The sequence below is a fragment of the Chanodichthys erythropterus genome, chromosome 1 (genome assembly GCF_024489055.1).
Source record: "Chanodichthys erythropterus isolate Z2021 chromosome 1, ASM2448905v1, whole genome shotgun sequence".
Lineage (NCBI taxonomy): Eukaryota > Metazoa > Chordata > Actinopteri > Cypriniformes > Xenocyprididae > Chanodichthys > Chanodichthys erythropterus.
In genome coordinates this window covers 37,799,527-37,816,740 of record NC_090221.1, presented here as the reverse complement: position 1 = coordinate 37,816,740, position 17,214 = coordinate 37,799,527, and the positions used below count along the sequence as shown (strand labels likewise).

The following is a 17,214-nucleotide window of genomic DNA, read 5'->3' as shown; positions in this document are numbered from 1 at the left end:
AAAATATATAATTATTATAATTTTATGGTCATATTGATATATAACCATATAAACATTTTGGGCCAAACTGCACAAGCTTTTTCATAGCATTTTAAAGTATGCATGAAATGCAAATTCATTTATTTTCTAAATGCATGTTACAGATCTATATGAGCTCATAATGTTTACAGTGAAGCATCATATGCAAGATTCTCCAATCCTTTAGTGCACTTAAACTCCGCCCCTGCAAGCTCACGCTCATCTGCATACACTTCTGAGAACCACACCCACATCTCAACATCCAATCAACAACTGATGCACAGAACCAAGCCCCGCCCCACATTTATTATTTTTCAAAACTCTGTTAAAATCAGATGTGGAAGAAAAGATCCGTTTCGTCACGACTTTCGTAATTTTAATTTGCGCAGCTTTAACATTATCAAACCACTAACCGCCACACAAGCACATTAACACACTAACATCTGTGCGGATCACATTCAACCCACAAGATCCTCTGGCATCTCACTGACAGGCCTCATTCATTACCAGCACAAATCCTGTAGAGAAATATTTAGCTAAAAGCTATTGTTACCAAATATAGCGGGTTATTTTAGCTCTCGAGTTTAACCTTCAGAACAGAGAAGTGTTATTCTGCTCTGAACCTGAACGTCACCGTGAGACGCACACGCACGCAAAAACAACAGTGAGTCGCAGGACGGAGCGTGAAGCGCGGCTCCAGGGGTCCGTCTGCAGATCAGGGGCCATTTTTCTCCCCTAATCTAATCTAAAGCAGCGCGACACGCTGATCCTGCGCTCGTCTCTCAATCGGACGGATCTGGAGGTGGTCTGCTTCTCCTCAGTGTCCGTGCACAAACCCGCGGCGTGAGAGACGAGCGGGAGATAGCGCGGAGAGTGATGGCGACTCCTCGTCCCTTCCACCGGCCATGTTTACATAAAGCGCCGCCGTCCGGGAGCCCTGCGCTCACTCACTGTCACAAACACATCACAGCATCGATCAGTCAAACACACACTCCAGAAACAGCAGCACACATGAAGTGACGGTCAAGATGAATCGATCAGTTTTACCATGACGTTTTGGCACGGTGTAAAACAGAGAAAACACACCAGCAGGAGTTGCATTGTGAGGCGGAAAGTGATCAGCGATGGTAAACAAAAGCATGTGACAGACTGACGGGTGGTGTGAAGCGTAATGTGTGTGATTCAACAGAGCGACTAACTTCATTAGAGAACAGGATCAGTTAAACGCTTCACCGTCCGGCTGCTTCCTGCGGCTCTATTCCATTAGCGGGACAGCGGGAGAGCGTGAGGTTAAAGGTCAACGCTCGCTCGCTAAGTGGAGTAAACACAGGAGCGTCGGTTCACGTCAACACTCGCGCACCGCGATCCACACAAACCCATTACAGTCACAATCAGATGATGAACGCACACTCTCTTCTGTGTGTATTTATGATGGGAATGTGTGTGTATATTACACGCACATGTGTGTGTGTGTGTGTGTGCGTCATACAGTTTTATGGGTCCTCAGGCGTGTTGAAAGCCAACAAAAGCTCCAGTGCTGAAGAGGCCACACAAGACGCTCTCTCTCTCTCTCTCTCACACACACACACAAACAAAACAATAGCAGACACACACTTTCCTTCTGTACTAGAAGACACACACGTACCTGACACACACACACACGCATGTGTGAAGCGTAATGGCCCGTGATGTACCACACAGGTTGCGAACGGCCGCTGGTCTCAGCAGCACCATGTGCACCAATATTTACCCAACGATTCAAGCGGCACATGGAGAACTTTCCACACACATGCCACTGAAAGAGATCACATGACCCTGATCCTGAGCTCTGATTGGTGCTCGGACTCTACGTCCAGGTGTGACTCGGGTCATCTGACTGCTGAATATGACAAACATACACACACTGATACATATTACACACACACACACACAGAGAGAAACTGTGCAGCTCGTGTTTCACCACAAAATCATCTTCTTCTATTATTTATTTATAAACCACCTTCAACTCATGGATGACCCAAAGTGATGAACAATACACATAAAATCAGACAAAATAGAATGAATAGTAAATAAGTTATACCTGGTTAAAAGTTATTGAAAAGAAATGTTTTCAAGCAAGTACTTAACAAGGTAAAGATGAAGCCGGTCAAAATTAAAAGAAATAAACTATTTTGCATAAAGAACTTGAAGCCTATTTAAGAAGCATTGTAACATTATTTTGAAAACCGCACACATTTCCTTCCTAATTTTTATGTCTGTCAAAACAAGCATATAAAACATACTGTATATAATAATTTTTTTAAATCATTTTCAATTTGATTATGAAATCAAATTTGGTTTAAAATACATAGAAAAAAGTTAAAAAATTGACCATTCAGAGAGAGAGAGAGAAAATCAAAACACTGATCTTCTGCAGGACTGTGAGCAGCTAGAAAACTCCACGAGAACTCCACAAGAACTCTATGAGAACTATATGAGAACAGCACGAGAAGTGCACGAGAAGTACACGAGGACTCTGTGAAAAGTGCACGAGAACTCCATGAGAAGTGCACGAGAACTCCATGAGAAGTGCACGAGAACTCCATGAGAAGTGCACGAGAACTCCATGAGAAGTGCACGAGAAATGCCAGAGAAGTGCACGAGAACTCCATGAGAAGTGCATGAGAACTCCATGAGAAGTGCACGAGACCTCCACGAGAAATGCACGAGAACTCCACGAGAACTGCATGAGAACTCCATGAGACGTGCACGAGAACTCCACGAGAACTGCATGAGAACTCCATGAGACGTGCACGAGAACTCCATGAGAAGTGCACGAGAACTCCACGAGAAATGCACGAGAACTCCACGAGAACTGCATGAGAACTCCATGAGAAGTGCACGAGAACTCCATGAGAAGTGCACGAGAACTCCACGAGAAATGCACGAGAACTCCACGAGAACTGCATGAGAACTCCATGAGAAGTGCACGAGAACTCCACGAGAACTGCATGAGAACTCCATGAGACGTGCACGAGAACTCCATGAGAAGTGCACGAGAACTCCACGAGAAGTGCACGAGAACTCCACGAGAAGTGCACGAGAACTCCACGAGAACTGCATGAGAACTCCATGAGAAGTGCACGAGAACTCCATGAGAAGTGCACGAGAACTCCACGAGAAGTGCACGAGAACTCCACGAGAAGTGCGCGAGAACTCCACGAGAAGTGCGCGAGAACTCCACGAGAAGTGCGCGAGAACTCCACGAGAAGTGCGCGAGAACTCCACGAGAAGTGCGCGAGAACTCCACGAGAAGTGCGCGAGAACTCCACGAGAAGTGCACGAGAACTCCATGAGAAGTGCACGAGAACTCCATGAGAAATGCACGAGAACTCCACGAGAACTGCATGAGAACTCCACGAGAACTGCACGAGAACTCCATGAGAAGTGCACGAGAACTCCACGAGAAGTGCACGAGAACTCCACGAGAAGTGCACGAGAACTCCACGAGAAGTGCACGAGAACTCCACGAGAAGTGCGCGAGAACTCCACGAGAAGTGCGCGAGAACTCCACGAGAAGTGCGCGAGAACTCCATGAGAAGTGCACGAGAACTCCATGAGAAGTGCACGAGAACTCCACGAGAACTGCACGAGAACTCCATGAGAAATGCACGAGAACTGCACGAGAACTCCATGAGAAGTGCACGAGAACTCCACGAGAACTGCATGAGAACTCCACGAGAACTGCACGAGAACTCCAAGAGAAGTGCACGAGAACTCCACGAGAAGTGCACGAGAACTCCACGAGAAGTGCACGAGAACTCCACGAGAAGTGCGCGAGAACTCCACGAGAAGTGCGCGAGAACTCCACGAGAAGTGCACGAGAACTCCACGAGAAGTGCGCGAGAACTCCACGAGAAGTGCGCGAGAACTCCACGAGAAGTGCGCGAGAACTCCACGAGAAGTGCACGAGAACTCCATGAGAAGTGCACGAGAACTCCATGAGAAATGCACGAGAACTCCACGAGAACTGCATGAGAACTCCACGAGAACTGCACGAGAACTCCATGAGAAGTGCACGAGAACTCCACGAGAAGTGCACGAGAACTCCACGAGAAGTGCACGAGAACTCCACGAGAAGTGCACGAGAACTCCACGAGAAGTGCGCGAGAACTCCACGAGAAGTGCGCGAGAACTCCACGAGAAGTGCGCGAGAACTCCATGAGAAGTGCACGAGAACTCCATGAGAAGTGCACGAGAACTCCACGAGAACTGCACGAGAACTCCATGAGAAATGCACGAGAACTGCACGAGAACTCCATGAGAAGTGCACGAGAACTCCACGAGAACTGCATGAGAACTCCACGAGAACTGCACGAGAACTCCATGAGAAGTGCACGAGAACTCCACGAGAAGTGCACGAGAACTCCACGAGAAGTGCACGAGAACTCCACGAGAAGTGCGCGAGAACTCCACGAGAAGTGCGCGAGAACTCCACGAGAAGTGCACGAGAACTCCACGAGAAGTGCACGAGAACTCCATGAGAAGTGCACGAGAACTCCATGAGAAGTGCACGAGAACTCCATGAGAAGTGCACGAGAACTCCACGAGAAGTGCACGAGAACTCCACGAGAAGTGCACGAGAACTCCATGAGAAGTGCACGAGAACTCCATGAGAAGTGCACGAGAACTCCATGAGAAGTGCACGAGAACTCCACGAGAAGTGCACGAGAACTCCACGAGAAGTGCACGAGAACTCCAAGAGAAGTGCACGAGAACTCCACGAGAAGTGCACGAGAACTCCACGAGAAGTGCACGAGAACTCCACGAGAAGTGCACGAGAACTCTATGAGAAGTGCACATATTGAGGTGAGCTTGAGTGGGGGGGAACTGATCAATGAATAACGACTTCATGTTTAGTTAATGATGACAGAATCAAGCAGTGTGTGTGTGTGTGTGTGTGTGACTGCTGTAAAAATGAATCTATATTTGTGAGGTCTGCCCTCTACTCTTCATCTTCATGGGAACATGCAGGTCTGCCCACACACACACACACACACGAGCCTGACAACCAAAACAAAACAGAGAAGAAAGAAAAACAGCGCTCACTTTCTCTCCAGACGATTCCCAGCAGACAGAGAGAGAGAGACAGACACAATGTCCTCGACAAAAGTAGGTAAAAACTAAAGTCTGACTCTGATCGACTGATAAATGAGAAATGAAGCAGTGAAACACAGCGAGTCTGATCACTTCAGAGCCTTAAAACATGAAACGAATCCTGAGAAAAGCCTCTGATGCTCCAGAAGCTGCTGAAACAATCAAACACGACTATCATCATCATCATCATCACCTCATACACACAATACAGATCAAGATCATAAAGCACAAAACCTCATGATCTGACGTACTGAACTGAAACACAAACACTAAGTTAACCTGAATGTTATTTGGCCCTAAACAGAGATTATCTGAGTAATAAATGAAAATAAAAATGTCTGCTCCATTCTTTCCCCTACATTCTATATTAATTCTTCTATTTTATAGACACATTTCTTGCAAGTAAAAATATTTTATATTGAATATTCCATATACTAATAATCTATTCTTTTTGTTTTTATTATGTGAAGAGATGGTATTTTACTAGCGGCGTGAAACATCCACACACACACACACACACAGCTCCCACACACAGGGGTCAGTAAAGATGGTCAGTCATACATCAGAGAGGTCAGAGGTCAGAGGTCAGAATGATACATTCACTGCTGAAACAGTTTAATTCATCACACACTCATAACAAACACACAGCGCTGTAACGGTTCCAGATTTACACTGACGTCCATGATGAAGACACTTCAATCCTCGTCGATACATTCATGTTATGAAACTAACAGTAAATATTAATATCTCATCTGAACTACACTGGAAAAAAATCAGAATTTAAGAAAAACCCCAAAAACATTAAAGCATCCAGTTTCAGGGTTTTTCTTTACTCATCTTTCATCAGCTTATTAAAGTTCATCTGTGCTTTTAATAAATATACTATAATACGGTCTGTGAAGTCAAAAGCACGGCTGTACGATTAATAAACATAAAAATCACAATAGTCCGATTATCAATTTACAAAAGCTGTGATTTAATTAAATAAATATTTTACGTTCTAAAATGAAGAAATCATCCATAAATATTAGTAATGTCATTTTACAGTTAACATTATTGTTGTTGTTATTATATTATTTTTAAATATGCTAATGTTTTTATTTTACACTGAAATATTCCAATAGCATATTTTTATTTTTCAACAATAATATTTTATAGTCATATTGACATAATCACAAATTTTGTGCAGCCCTACAAACAAACACAGCAAACCTAGAACAATTATTAAAAATTCTACTTTAAATAACAATCATAGATTTTCCCCAATGCAGCTTTTACATGTTGAACCGAGTTCAGTTCGACTGCATGTTGAGATCTTGCACTCTGCATATTTCAGAAATCAAAACTGTGTCTAAAGTACAAGAAAAACAGGAAGGAAAGACAGAAGAACAGCGACACACTACTGGAGACGCTCCGACAGATTCATGCGTGAGACGCTCAGGAGATTCAATACAAAGACGTTTTTAATCGCTCATAACTTCTGGAGAGAAACAGCGCAGACAATGACAAGGATGAACCTTTCTAGTGCGCGTGCGTCAGACGCCTGTGTTCATGTACGTGCAGTACACTTTGAAAGGCTGTACACGTGGGCTCACACTTTCATCTAGAGCAACAAACGACTTTCTTTAATGTTCTGGCCTGTGCTAGTAACGCGAGAGCTCAGTGTGGCTGTCGAACGCTGGCATCAGCAGACAAGCGTTAGCCTGCTTTAGATCCGCTGTCACATCACAGCCGCTGTGTTTGTGTAAACGAGGGAGAGCCAAACCGAGGACGAGTGAAGTACGGTGAGCACACGGCAGGTCAGCTGTCAGTCTCGTTGAACACGCTACGATTTCACAGGTTCAGAAATCTGACAAAATCTGGTGATTATTCATCAGATCAAAACTGCTTTAGCACAATCTAAAATATTGCTATTGTAATTTTACAGTTGTACTGTAAAAAATATTATAATATATTATAAAAAAATAAAACTTTTATTTTAGCGAAAAATTACAATAGTATAATATTTTTATGTAGTAATAACAACAATCATAATAAAATAATTATTATTTTATAGTCATACTGACTTGTACAATCTCTTTAAGATAAAACTTTTAAATTCTCCACAGGAATGTTCTGAAAAATCATCATTAATAACTTCTCAAAGTTAGGATAACCTCCAGCTTGTCCCATAGGTGAGATGTTTATTGAATTTATGGGATGTTTTAAATATGAATCATTACAACAGAACACTAAATACATATGAAACAATCCTTTCATCATCTGAGGAAACACTCCCGTGACGTCAGCACATCTCACACACTTCAGTCACTGAATGACGCTTACTGTTTACAAAAGATTAATAGATGGCAAAAATATCCTTACGATTCACAGTGTAAGTTTTGAACTTGTTGCATTAGACAAGAAAACCTCAAGAGGAGGAAAGTGTGTGATCAAACAACATCAAGGACTTATTTACTTCTTAAGAAAAAAATTAAAATGTTCTGAAAATATCTGAGAAATTGTCAAGAATTGCACTTCTGAACATTCTAGAATTTATCTTATGAACTTTTTTCACTGTTTTCTTAAGAAGATTTTTTTGTCCCAGAATTGACAAACAATGTAATTACATTACATTCTTCCTTTAAACATTATGTGTGTGTGTGTGTGTGTGTGTGTGTGTGTGTGTGTGTGTACTCACTCTTGTTTCCGATCAGTGATATCGCAGGTTGTGTGTCTGACTCTTCGTTGGCTTTTCTCACCATGTTCAGCCAGTCTTCAAGATTCTCAAAACTCTGAGAATTAGTGATGTCATACACCAGAAGCACACCCTGCACACACACACACACGCACACACACATTAAGTAGGTATTATTTCAAAAGCTTAAACACTCAAAATTCAAAACCTTTCTGGAAGGATACTTTAAACTCTTTCAGCAGCTGCTCCCCCTAGTGGATGGTGTCATATTTCATGTTACAGAATTTACAGCACAATTTTATAATCAAATCTTTTTTAAAACTTGATGAAACACATATCGTTGGTGACTGTTTTGTGATAGAAATGAGATTGTGACAGAAACGTATTCATTTGTGACAGGAGACGCATCATGTGGGCGTCACCCGGTGGCTGTTTGTGGTACAGCGCCTAAATTAAATCTCACAGAAACCTCAATTTTTGTGATATCAACTTCAAATATGGAACGAAACTTGGTTAGAAATATGACTTTGATTTTATAGCAAATAGATTCCAAATTATTTTTGTAAAATACTCACAATTTCATTTCAGTACATTTGCTTAACAATCTTTTTGCACTTAAAAGTTGTCTTCTTAAAAGAGATCAACTTTAGGTCTATATTCTAGAGCATTCATGAGGTACAAATATTTCAGTTCAGATCTGTGCTGGCAACTGAAGAGATTGTGTCTGAATGTGTGTGTGTTTGAGCAGCAGGTGGCGCTGGAGAGAGTTTGTGAGTGTGTGTGTGTATTACTTGCAGGTTTCTGCCTGTATTCTGGACACTAACTGTATTGATAAGCATTATTTAGCATCACAAATATTCATTCGCTCAAACACACACAAACAGCCATATTTATGAAACATGATTTGTCAGTCACCTGCGCTCCGTAGATGTACTTGTCCAGCATTTTTCCTCCGATGGTCTGTCCTCCGATGTCCCACACCTGCAGCGCCACATTCAGGTTCCCTTCAGAGAGTCAAAACATGTTCACATTAAACATCAGTTCAGCTCAAAGACACCCAGCGTGTGTGTGTGTGTGTGTGTGTGTGTGTGTGTGTGTAAAAAGAAATTGATTATGGAAACAGGATGTTTTTATGATGTTTTTGCAATGCTAAATTTAGAAAGAATGCATTTTCTGTAATAATATTATATATAAAAAATAAAAATTACAAAATAATACAAATTAATGTAATTAAATAAAATAAAATAATAAATTGTATTATTTATATAATAAATAACATAATAAATCAAACACATTTTAAATACATATAATTATAATAAATATCATTTTAATAACACTAATGTAAATATTTCTCCAGAGCGTCACAGTCGATGCATTCAGACTATACAGTCGATGTATATATACAGACGAGTCTGTTCATCCCACACTTCTCTTCACGTGCCTGTATAAAGATCTCTTTTCTTTATTTATTCTAGAATTCAATCTTTACGGTAAGTGACTCGCACGTTCTGCCAGCGTAGCCGAATGTGCTGACGCGGTGTGTTTCTCTCTCTCTCAGTTATGGTCCATAAGAGCGTGAAAACAGAAGCGTCCCAGCATGAGAACGGACCTGAAAATAACCCGTCAGAGGGAGAGAGCGCAGCGCGTTCAATACGTCAGAAACAGCACACTCACAATAAATAGACGCTAACAGACAAGCGGACTCTGTTTAGAGCGCCAAACGACAACTTCACTCCTGTAATTACAGCTGATTCAATTTCCATTCCAAAGTTTACGCACCTTACAAAAAAAAAAAACATCAATTCTAACATTTAAACAATAGTATAATGTGACGTACATTTCACAACAGCCTGGATGCATCAAAGTTTTGAACACAAACAGGTTTGGTTGGTCAAATTTTCTTTTTATGTTTCTTACTACTTCTATTTATAGAAGTAAATGCTGTAAAAAGAAATGTACACAGCGTATTGTCCCCTGCAATGGATAATAGCAGTAAAAAAGATGCGCTTACCCAGATCTGATTTCAGTCTGCAATTAAACATCAAACTAACTCACATTCGACGTTCTTACCTGGTGCTTTACAGTACACAATCTGTCTTTGAGAAGAGAGTTATGTGTGTTTGTTTAGGAGTTAAGAGCTTTCGTAGGTAATAAAGTTGAAAAGAGGCAGACGTACAACAAACACACACACACTGGAGTGATTCATTCAGAGGTTCAGTACAAACCCACACAAACACACGCCGTCCAGCAGCAGAGCTTCAGAAACACTTGAAAACATCAGTGCGAGACACAGAATCAGGACAGAGATCTATTCATACGCAGTCAATTAACACCATTACACAACCTCTGTCAACAACGCTCAGATATATAGACGGCTGACGTGAAAATCTTAGAGAACGAAAGACTGATTGGTGGTTTTCATCAATTGGATGAACAAAAACTTCACCTACAAATTATCTGTTCAAATTCTGAGTTCTTTTTTCTTTCTTTTTTTTTAGAAATTCTCAGTCAAATGTTGGAATTGTCGTTCCGGAATGACTTTGTTCATCATGAACTACAAAATACAGAAATGTATTGAAATAAACAATTGTCGTTAAATAATATATCACGCCAAGTCACGAGTTTCAAGGTTTTTCATATAAATATTTGGGTAATTTTGTTGGGAATTTGAAGAATTACAATTGAAAAAAATCAACCCAATGAAACAATAATTCATTAGTCCAGCACTAGCAAAAAATAATTACAAATTTGAAATTTATTTTTTTAACCACACTTACAACTAAATTTCTTTAAATTTCAGGTGATTTTAATTCCACTTCCTTAAATTTGAATAACAAGTATGCTTCCTGTTTAAATGAAATTCAGAAATTTAGCTGGAATTTCAAAGGCATTCTCAATGCAGTTCAACTAAAACTTGAACTAAAATTAAAATGAAAACAGAAAATATATAAAAATATATATAATAAAAAACTATAATAGTATCTCAGTCATATTAAAAATGACACATTACACCTCCACATCATGGAAAGAGAGATTTGCAACATTAATAAGTAGCTTATAGATTCACATTTTTTCGTGTGGATGTAGCATGTCAGAGGAACGTTTTTAATAATACTATTTTATAATTATTACACATGCAATTTTATGAGCTATATTAAAAGAGAAAGTGAACTAAAAGAATTCTGAAATATAAATGAAGAATAAAGTTCAAGTTTGTGTTATTTGTCAACTACTTACTTGCTTGTGTGTATGTGTATGTGTGTGTGTGTGTGTGTGTGTCTAACCTGGCAGGGTGATTCTCTTGAGGAAGAAGTCCAGCCCTATCGTCTGTTTATACTGTTTCCCAAAAGCCTCTTGTGCAAAGCGGATGGCGAGAGATGTCTGAGAAACAAGAGACACACACACATAAACATCAGAACATTTTAAATTGAAAGAAATTATTCTCACCTATCCTGAGGCTCCGCCTCCCACTTCTCTTTGATTGACAGATGCTTCATGTCAAGTATTACAGCCAATCAGATCGTGTGTGTGTGTGTGTGGACAGAGACGCCCACATCATGCTGCTTACGAAATTGCAGTACTGCGAGTACCAAATGAATTACAGCCATTTTGATTTAATGTTGTAGACCAGGTATTCCCAAACATTTTTGTCAGCCAAACTACCAGAGATTTTTAGTTATTTCAATAATTTAACAGCACATTTGCATATTTACGGTTCTCTGATGTCGGCTTATGGTCACATGACATGAAGCTAAACAGATAAAATAATCTGTTTTTTAATTTTCATTTTGACTGTAATTGTTCAACTTACAGATATCACCCAACTTCACAGTTGATTAATCACAGTACATTGTCAATAGATTTGTGAAATTAAGTTTTCTGAAATGTTTTTGTCTAAATATGCATACGAGACACTGTCTAATTAAATCAAACAAATTTGCATACATTTTCAGAATATAAATATGAAAATTGGATAAAGCCAGGTTCAAAATTCTTGCTTGATATTGTTGACATAATAGAGTTAAATGTTTTTACAGAGGGGATTTTGGATTTCTCTTTTTATTACTTCATAAATCAAAAAATACTGTCAATGGCTTGAAAAAATACATTTTCACCATGTTTTCAGGAATAAAATGTTAATATATACCATGCAAATGAAATATGATCAAACCCCTCAGTAAAAAACTTCAGCATATAGATATGAATAAAACTGTAAGTTTTGGTGTGTGTAAGTGCTGCTGAAGTGGAGGAAAAAACTTTTAACGATATGTATAGTAATTGAAATCTACAGACGCAAAATACACCAAAATCCCAAAATGGACCAGTGCATGAATGCATGCAAAAACTATTTTTTTCCTGTAATGTCTTATTCATTTTAATTTTACATGTTCAGGATTTATTATTAGCCGTTTTTACAAACACCTGGCAGTTCTTTCGCCAACCCCAGTTTGGAGAAACCTGTTGTAGATCAATAAAGCTAGACTCTACAGAGAAACCCATTCAGATTCTACAGTCACATGGTTTCTGTTGCAATACTGGGTGTACAGACGTTCAGTTTGAACACTCCAGCAGGTCACAGGATCCCACAGAGCGACTGTGTGTCCGTGAGAGAGGACAGACTGATCTAACAGCACAAATGTTTCTGACCGGACACTCGTTTGTGTTGGCGTTACGGTAGCGCGCTGCTGTCTGTTTTCCCTCCCACTCTAAGTGACGTTTAAACAACCCCATCTGGAGCCAGAAGGGCTTGTACACGCACTGCTACCCAGAACCCTCTGCTGCGGCCGCGAGGGTCACCACCGCTGAGAGGGAGAAACGCTGCCACACAAACCAAACATAGAAATCCAGGATAAAGACATTTTTCCTGTGGTCTGAAACCCTAAAAGACATTTCTAGTAGGAAAATTGGCCCTTCCTAAGACTTTAGTTTAGCGGAGAGACACAGTGCTTTCCAAACCCACCTCACGTCAAATGCTCTCACAACACTGGACACACAAAAAACTTGAACCGATATTGATTCTTAAATCTCAAAATTGACCTTTTAGTGCTGTTTTGAGTTGATTCACGAACAAAACTTCACCAAACATTAATTGTAGCTCCTACCATCCAATAAGCTTTGATACTTTTGATATGAAACAAAGTCTCAGCTCTCAAATTCTGTCACTTTTATTATGAAATTCAAACAATAAATGTTGTTTGTGTCTCTTTAATGTGTGGTGAAGCGGACGTGAACCGATCATCTCTATCTATGTACTACTAGTTACAGCAGCAAATAAACAAGAATGAACATCAGAAGATGGTGAAAGGTAGAGAACAGCTAACTGAAATGAATCATGTTTCATGTAATCGATCAATCCGTGTTTCAACCGCAGAAATACATCAATAAAACAGCTCGAGTCACACAATGTCACATTTACCTCAGAAAAGCAATTCAATGACCATAAACTCAATAGTTAAATGGGACGACGGCACTCAAAACAAAACAGATGACACTGCTGACTTTAAAGGGATAGTTACAAATATATATTTATATTGGGTTCCTTAGAAAAAAGAAAGTCAGATAGGTTTGGCATGAAATGAGGGAGAGCAAATGATGACAGAATGATAATTTTTGGGTGAACGACCCCTTTAAGTATCAACTTAACCTTGTTTTTTGCTACAATGTAAAAATGAATGGAGAAAAGTTACAAATTCAAGACCAAATTTTATATATATATATATATATATATATATATATATATATATATAGTTTTTTATGACACTTAATATGTTCAGTGAACAATGCTCTTTTTTTTTCTGACAAAGATATCTGAGATATCGCTTTAGAAGATCTCAAAACTTGACACACAAACCTCAAGAACAATGACAATCAAAAAATGTAAGATGAGACATCATGACAACAAACACTCATAACACTTTATAATAAGGTTTCATTTGTTAACATTAGTTAACTAAATTAAGATGAAATAAAAATTTAAAATACTTTTAAACCATTTCTAATCTTAATTTATTGAACTTTTTGTCAGTAAATAAAAAACACTAGTTTTTTCACTAAAAAGTACCTATAATAATGTTGTAAAAAAATGGCTATAACTTAGGGAATTGTTACACATAGACATTTTCGTATGAAGGTTCAAAACATCAAAGTATAACTTTCTAAAGGAAAATAATCCAAACTTGGTTCTGTTTGAGTTCACAGTAAAAAATAAATAAATAAAACATTCTCCCGTTTTTAATAATTCTGGTAAATTCATCAATTCTCAGAAAAATAAAAGTAAAACTGGGACTTTGAGCTACACTGAAACTTCAGGTTCTCCTGTTTAAAATGATAAATGGCACTTTATCCTGACTGCTAATGAGTTAGAAAAACAAAGAAAAGAACAGGCAAGTCAGGTGACCAAAAATGTTCTTGGTCTTCAAGGGTTAATTTCAACGTTTACTAATACATCGTTAAAATCAAAAGTTGTGTCTCCAAAAAAAAGAATGAATTTCAATTGATTAAAATGGAAAAATAAAAATGGAAAACAAATTTTGGGGAAACAAAATGGAATTTAAGACATTAACATTTTAGACACGCTTTTTGATTACTAACATTAAATTTAACCATTAAATTGGAGTCCAGAAAAATTAAAATAGAAAAAATAAATAAATAATTTGAAAAAATAAAATTAAAAACAGAATTCTGCAGAAAAAAAAATCAGTCCTGTTCCTCTCTTCGCTGTTCAATCTCAGTGTTTTGCTATTGGGGACTTTTAGACAAATTTTCACTCTAAAAAGTGAAATCTGTTACCACAATTTAAATAAATGCATGGTTGCAGGTTTAAAATTCTAATTTATTGTTTTAATTAAACCTTTTAAGTTGCAAACATTATTTTGTAGAGTTCTGTTGACATAATAATGTTGATCATTACATCAACTTAATATCGTCTGCAATTTAAAGTCAAATTTCTGCGTTAATTGGCTTTTTTATATATATATAAGGTTGTAGTAACTTAATGGAACTGTCTTGATAACTTCAGAAATTAGGCAGTGGATTTCTAGTTCCCAGCATGCTCTGCATAGGACAAGATAAAGAGAATAAATAATGAAATTAAGTGTTACTTTATTTGTTGTTGATGTTTTATTTGTTGATGTTAATGTTTAATGCTGTTGTGTCTGACATTTAAATAAGAGTTTCTGTAATGTTGAATATTTTGTTGAAGTTATTTCAATAAATATACTTGTTAAATAAGTTGTGTTAGCGTGTTGATTTGAACAAAAATAGATCAGAATAATTGGTTCCAGAGCTACAACTCTGGTAGTTCGAGCAACTTCATTTTTTTTTTTTTTTTTTTTTTGAGTAATCAACTTAAAAATTTGTGTTTATGCTGCAAATTATTCTTCTAGTTCCTCTAACTTAGTTTAGCTTATTGGTTGAATGTAAATTCACTTAAAGTTGTCATAACTCAAAAAAATGATGCAAACTGTTGTGTTAATGTTTTTGTAGAGCCAACACATAATTTTTTAGAATGAAGTAAAGAAACACATGCATGTTTGTTAGTAAATGGATTGAGCTGCTCTGCTCACACTGCAATATAACGACCAGCTTAAAAGCTTAAAGTCTATCTCTCTTTCTTGGTCTGTCATGTGTTTCTCCACAGCGAATGCATCATCACGATCATCATACAAACGCACACTTCCACACGAGAACATGAATGAAGTTCACAGGAAAATCCTGCCATGTGCATCTAATACAGATTAACCAGCTAGATTAAAACAATCAAACTGCTGACAAAAATAGCATTACGTTCATGTAATCTGATCATGCTCACCTGTGATTGACAGCTGTTAGTTATGAATTTATGTTTCATTGATCTCCATGATGAGATCACTGCAATCAATTATTCACTAGACAACACTGGATAATGCTTGATCCGCATCAATTCTGCAAAGCTACTTCAGTGAAAGCATGTTTGGTCATCTTTAAAATAAAAATATAGTAGTCAAAGTGTCCACCAAAACACGTTAATATGATATCAAAATATAAATGCATAGTTCAACTGGCACGTGAACCAATCATCTCTTCCTCTTTACTACTAGTTACAGCACCAAATAAACATGAATGAACATCAGAAGGTGTTGAAAGATACAGAACAACTTACTGAAATAAATCATATCTCGTGTAATTACCTTTTAGCTCAGAAAAGCCAATGACAATAGCCTAGCATAGTTAGCAAGAAAAATTAAGTCTAAAGGAGCATTTTGCTAAATATATGAACTATATTACATATTCATTCTATTTTTACTATTATATAATTAAAAAACATAACGTTATTATTTTTAAAAAAATTATAACATTAATATTATTTAATATTAATATTATAGCAATGTAAATTAACATTATAGTATAGTAATACACGTTAATAGGCTATTACAGTAATACGACACAGTTATAGTAGCCATATGTGTGATTTAATGTTGTCAGGCGACTATGTTGTTGTGATGTTGACTGTAAAAGTGTTTCTTCTGCTCATATTTCATGATGTTTCGCGATGATGAAGATTGATTTCTCGTGTATTTTGTACCTTTCCAGACGCTCCGTCTCCCAGCACCACGATCTTCAGCTGCCGCTCCTGAATCTCCTCCTCCGAGTCCGACATCACTCGACAATTCAACACAAACACACGATAACAGCTCAAAAACTCTCAGCCGAACCAGAACCAGAGATTTGAGAGCAGCGGGTTAATCTGATCACGGTCCAGCCGCCGCCATCTTCCCTCAGCGCGGACCAACACCTCCTCACGTCACTCTTCACTGTCAGAGCAGCTGTGAACGCGCTTTACGACCGTGTTCCGATCATCGATCAGTTAAACTCACCAGTTATCAGTTTGAAACAGTTATCGAGCGGGATTTACTGTGTTTTACTGTGTTTATGTGGACAGCGCTCACCCGCCGCTACCGGAATAGACTCGTCCTTCATGACGCTTCCCTGTTGCCATGGAGAGAGAGGGAGAGAGAGAGAGCGAGAGAGAGAGAGCAATTCACTTTATGGGCATGACAAAAGTAGCCTACATTATAATGGCAAAAAAATAATTAAAATTAAATAAAAGTAATTTAAATTATTTTATTTTAATGTATATAAAACTAAACCAGATATTATATAATTTTGTTGCATTATAAAGTCATTTGTATATCTTTATCTAGCCTACATAGCCTATCTTTTTCTCTCAACACTGATAATAATCATAAATGTTTCTTGAGCATCAAATCATCATATCAGAATGATTTCTGAAGGATCATGTGACACTGAAGACTGGAGTAATGATGCTGAAAATTCAGCTTTGATCACAGGAATAAATTACACTTTACTATATATTCACATAGAAAACAGCTGTTTTACAAAAA

The 17,214-nt window shown here is 38.1% G+C and overlaps 1 protein-coding gene across 2 annotated transcripts in view; it reads right to left on the bottom strand.

The window, feature by feature from the left end:
* Window positions 1-16,775, bottom strand: part of rab28 (RAB28, member RAS oncogene family) — a 22,953-nt gene extending 6,178 nt beyond the window's left edge. For both annotated transcript variants that reach the window (XM_067384100.1, XM_067384090.1), the window contains exons 1-4: window positions 16,395-16,775; window positions 11,116-11,212; window positions 8,747-8,835; window positions 7,835-7,964 (exon numbers count right to left, since the gene is read on the bottom strand). In XM_067384100.1, coding sequence (XP_067240201.1) covers window positions 7,835-7,964; window positions 8,747-8,835; window positions 11,116-11,212; window positions 16,395-16,469 — 391 coding nt within the window. In that variant the 5' untranslated portion in view covers window positions 16,470-16,775. The remainder of the gene's footprint in view (window positions 1-7,834; window positions 7,965-8,746; window positions 8,836-11,115; window positions 11,213-16,394) is intronic.
* Between the last annotated feature and the right edge of the window lie 439 nt (window positions 16,776-17,214).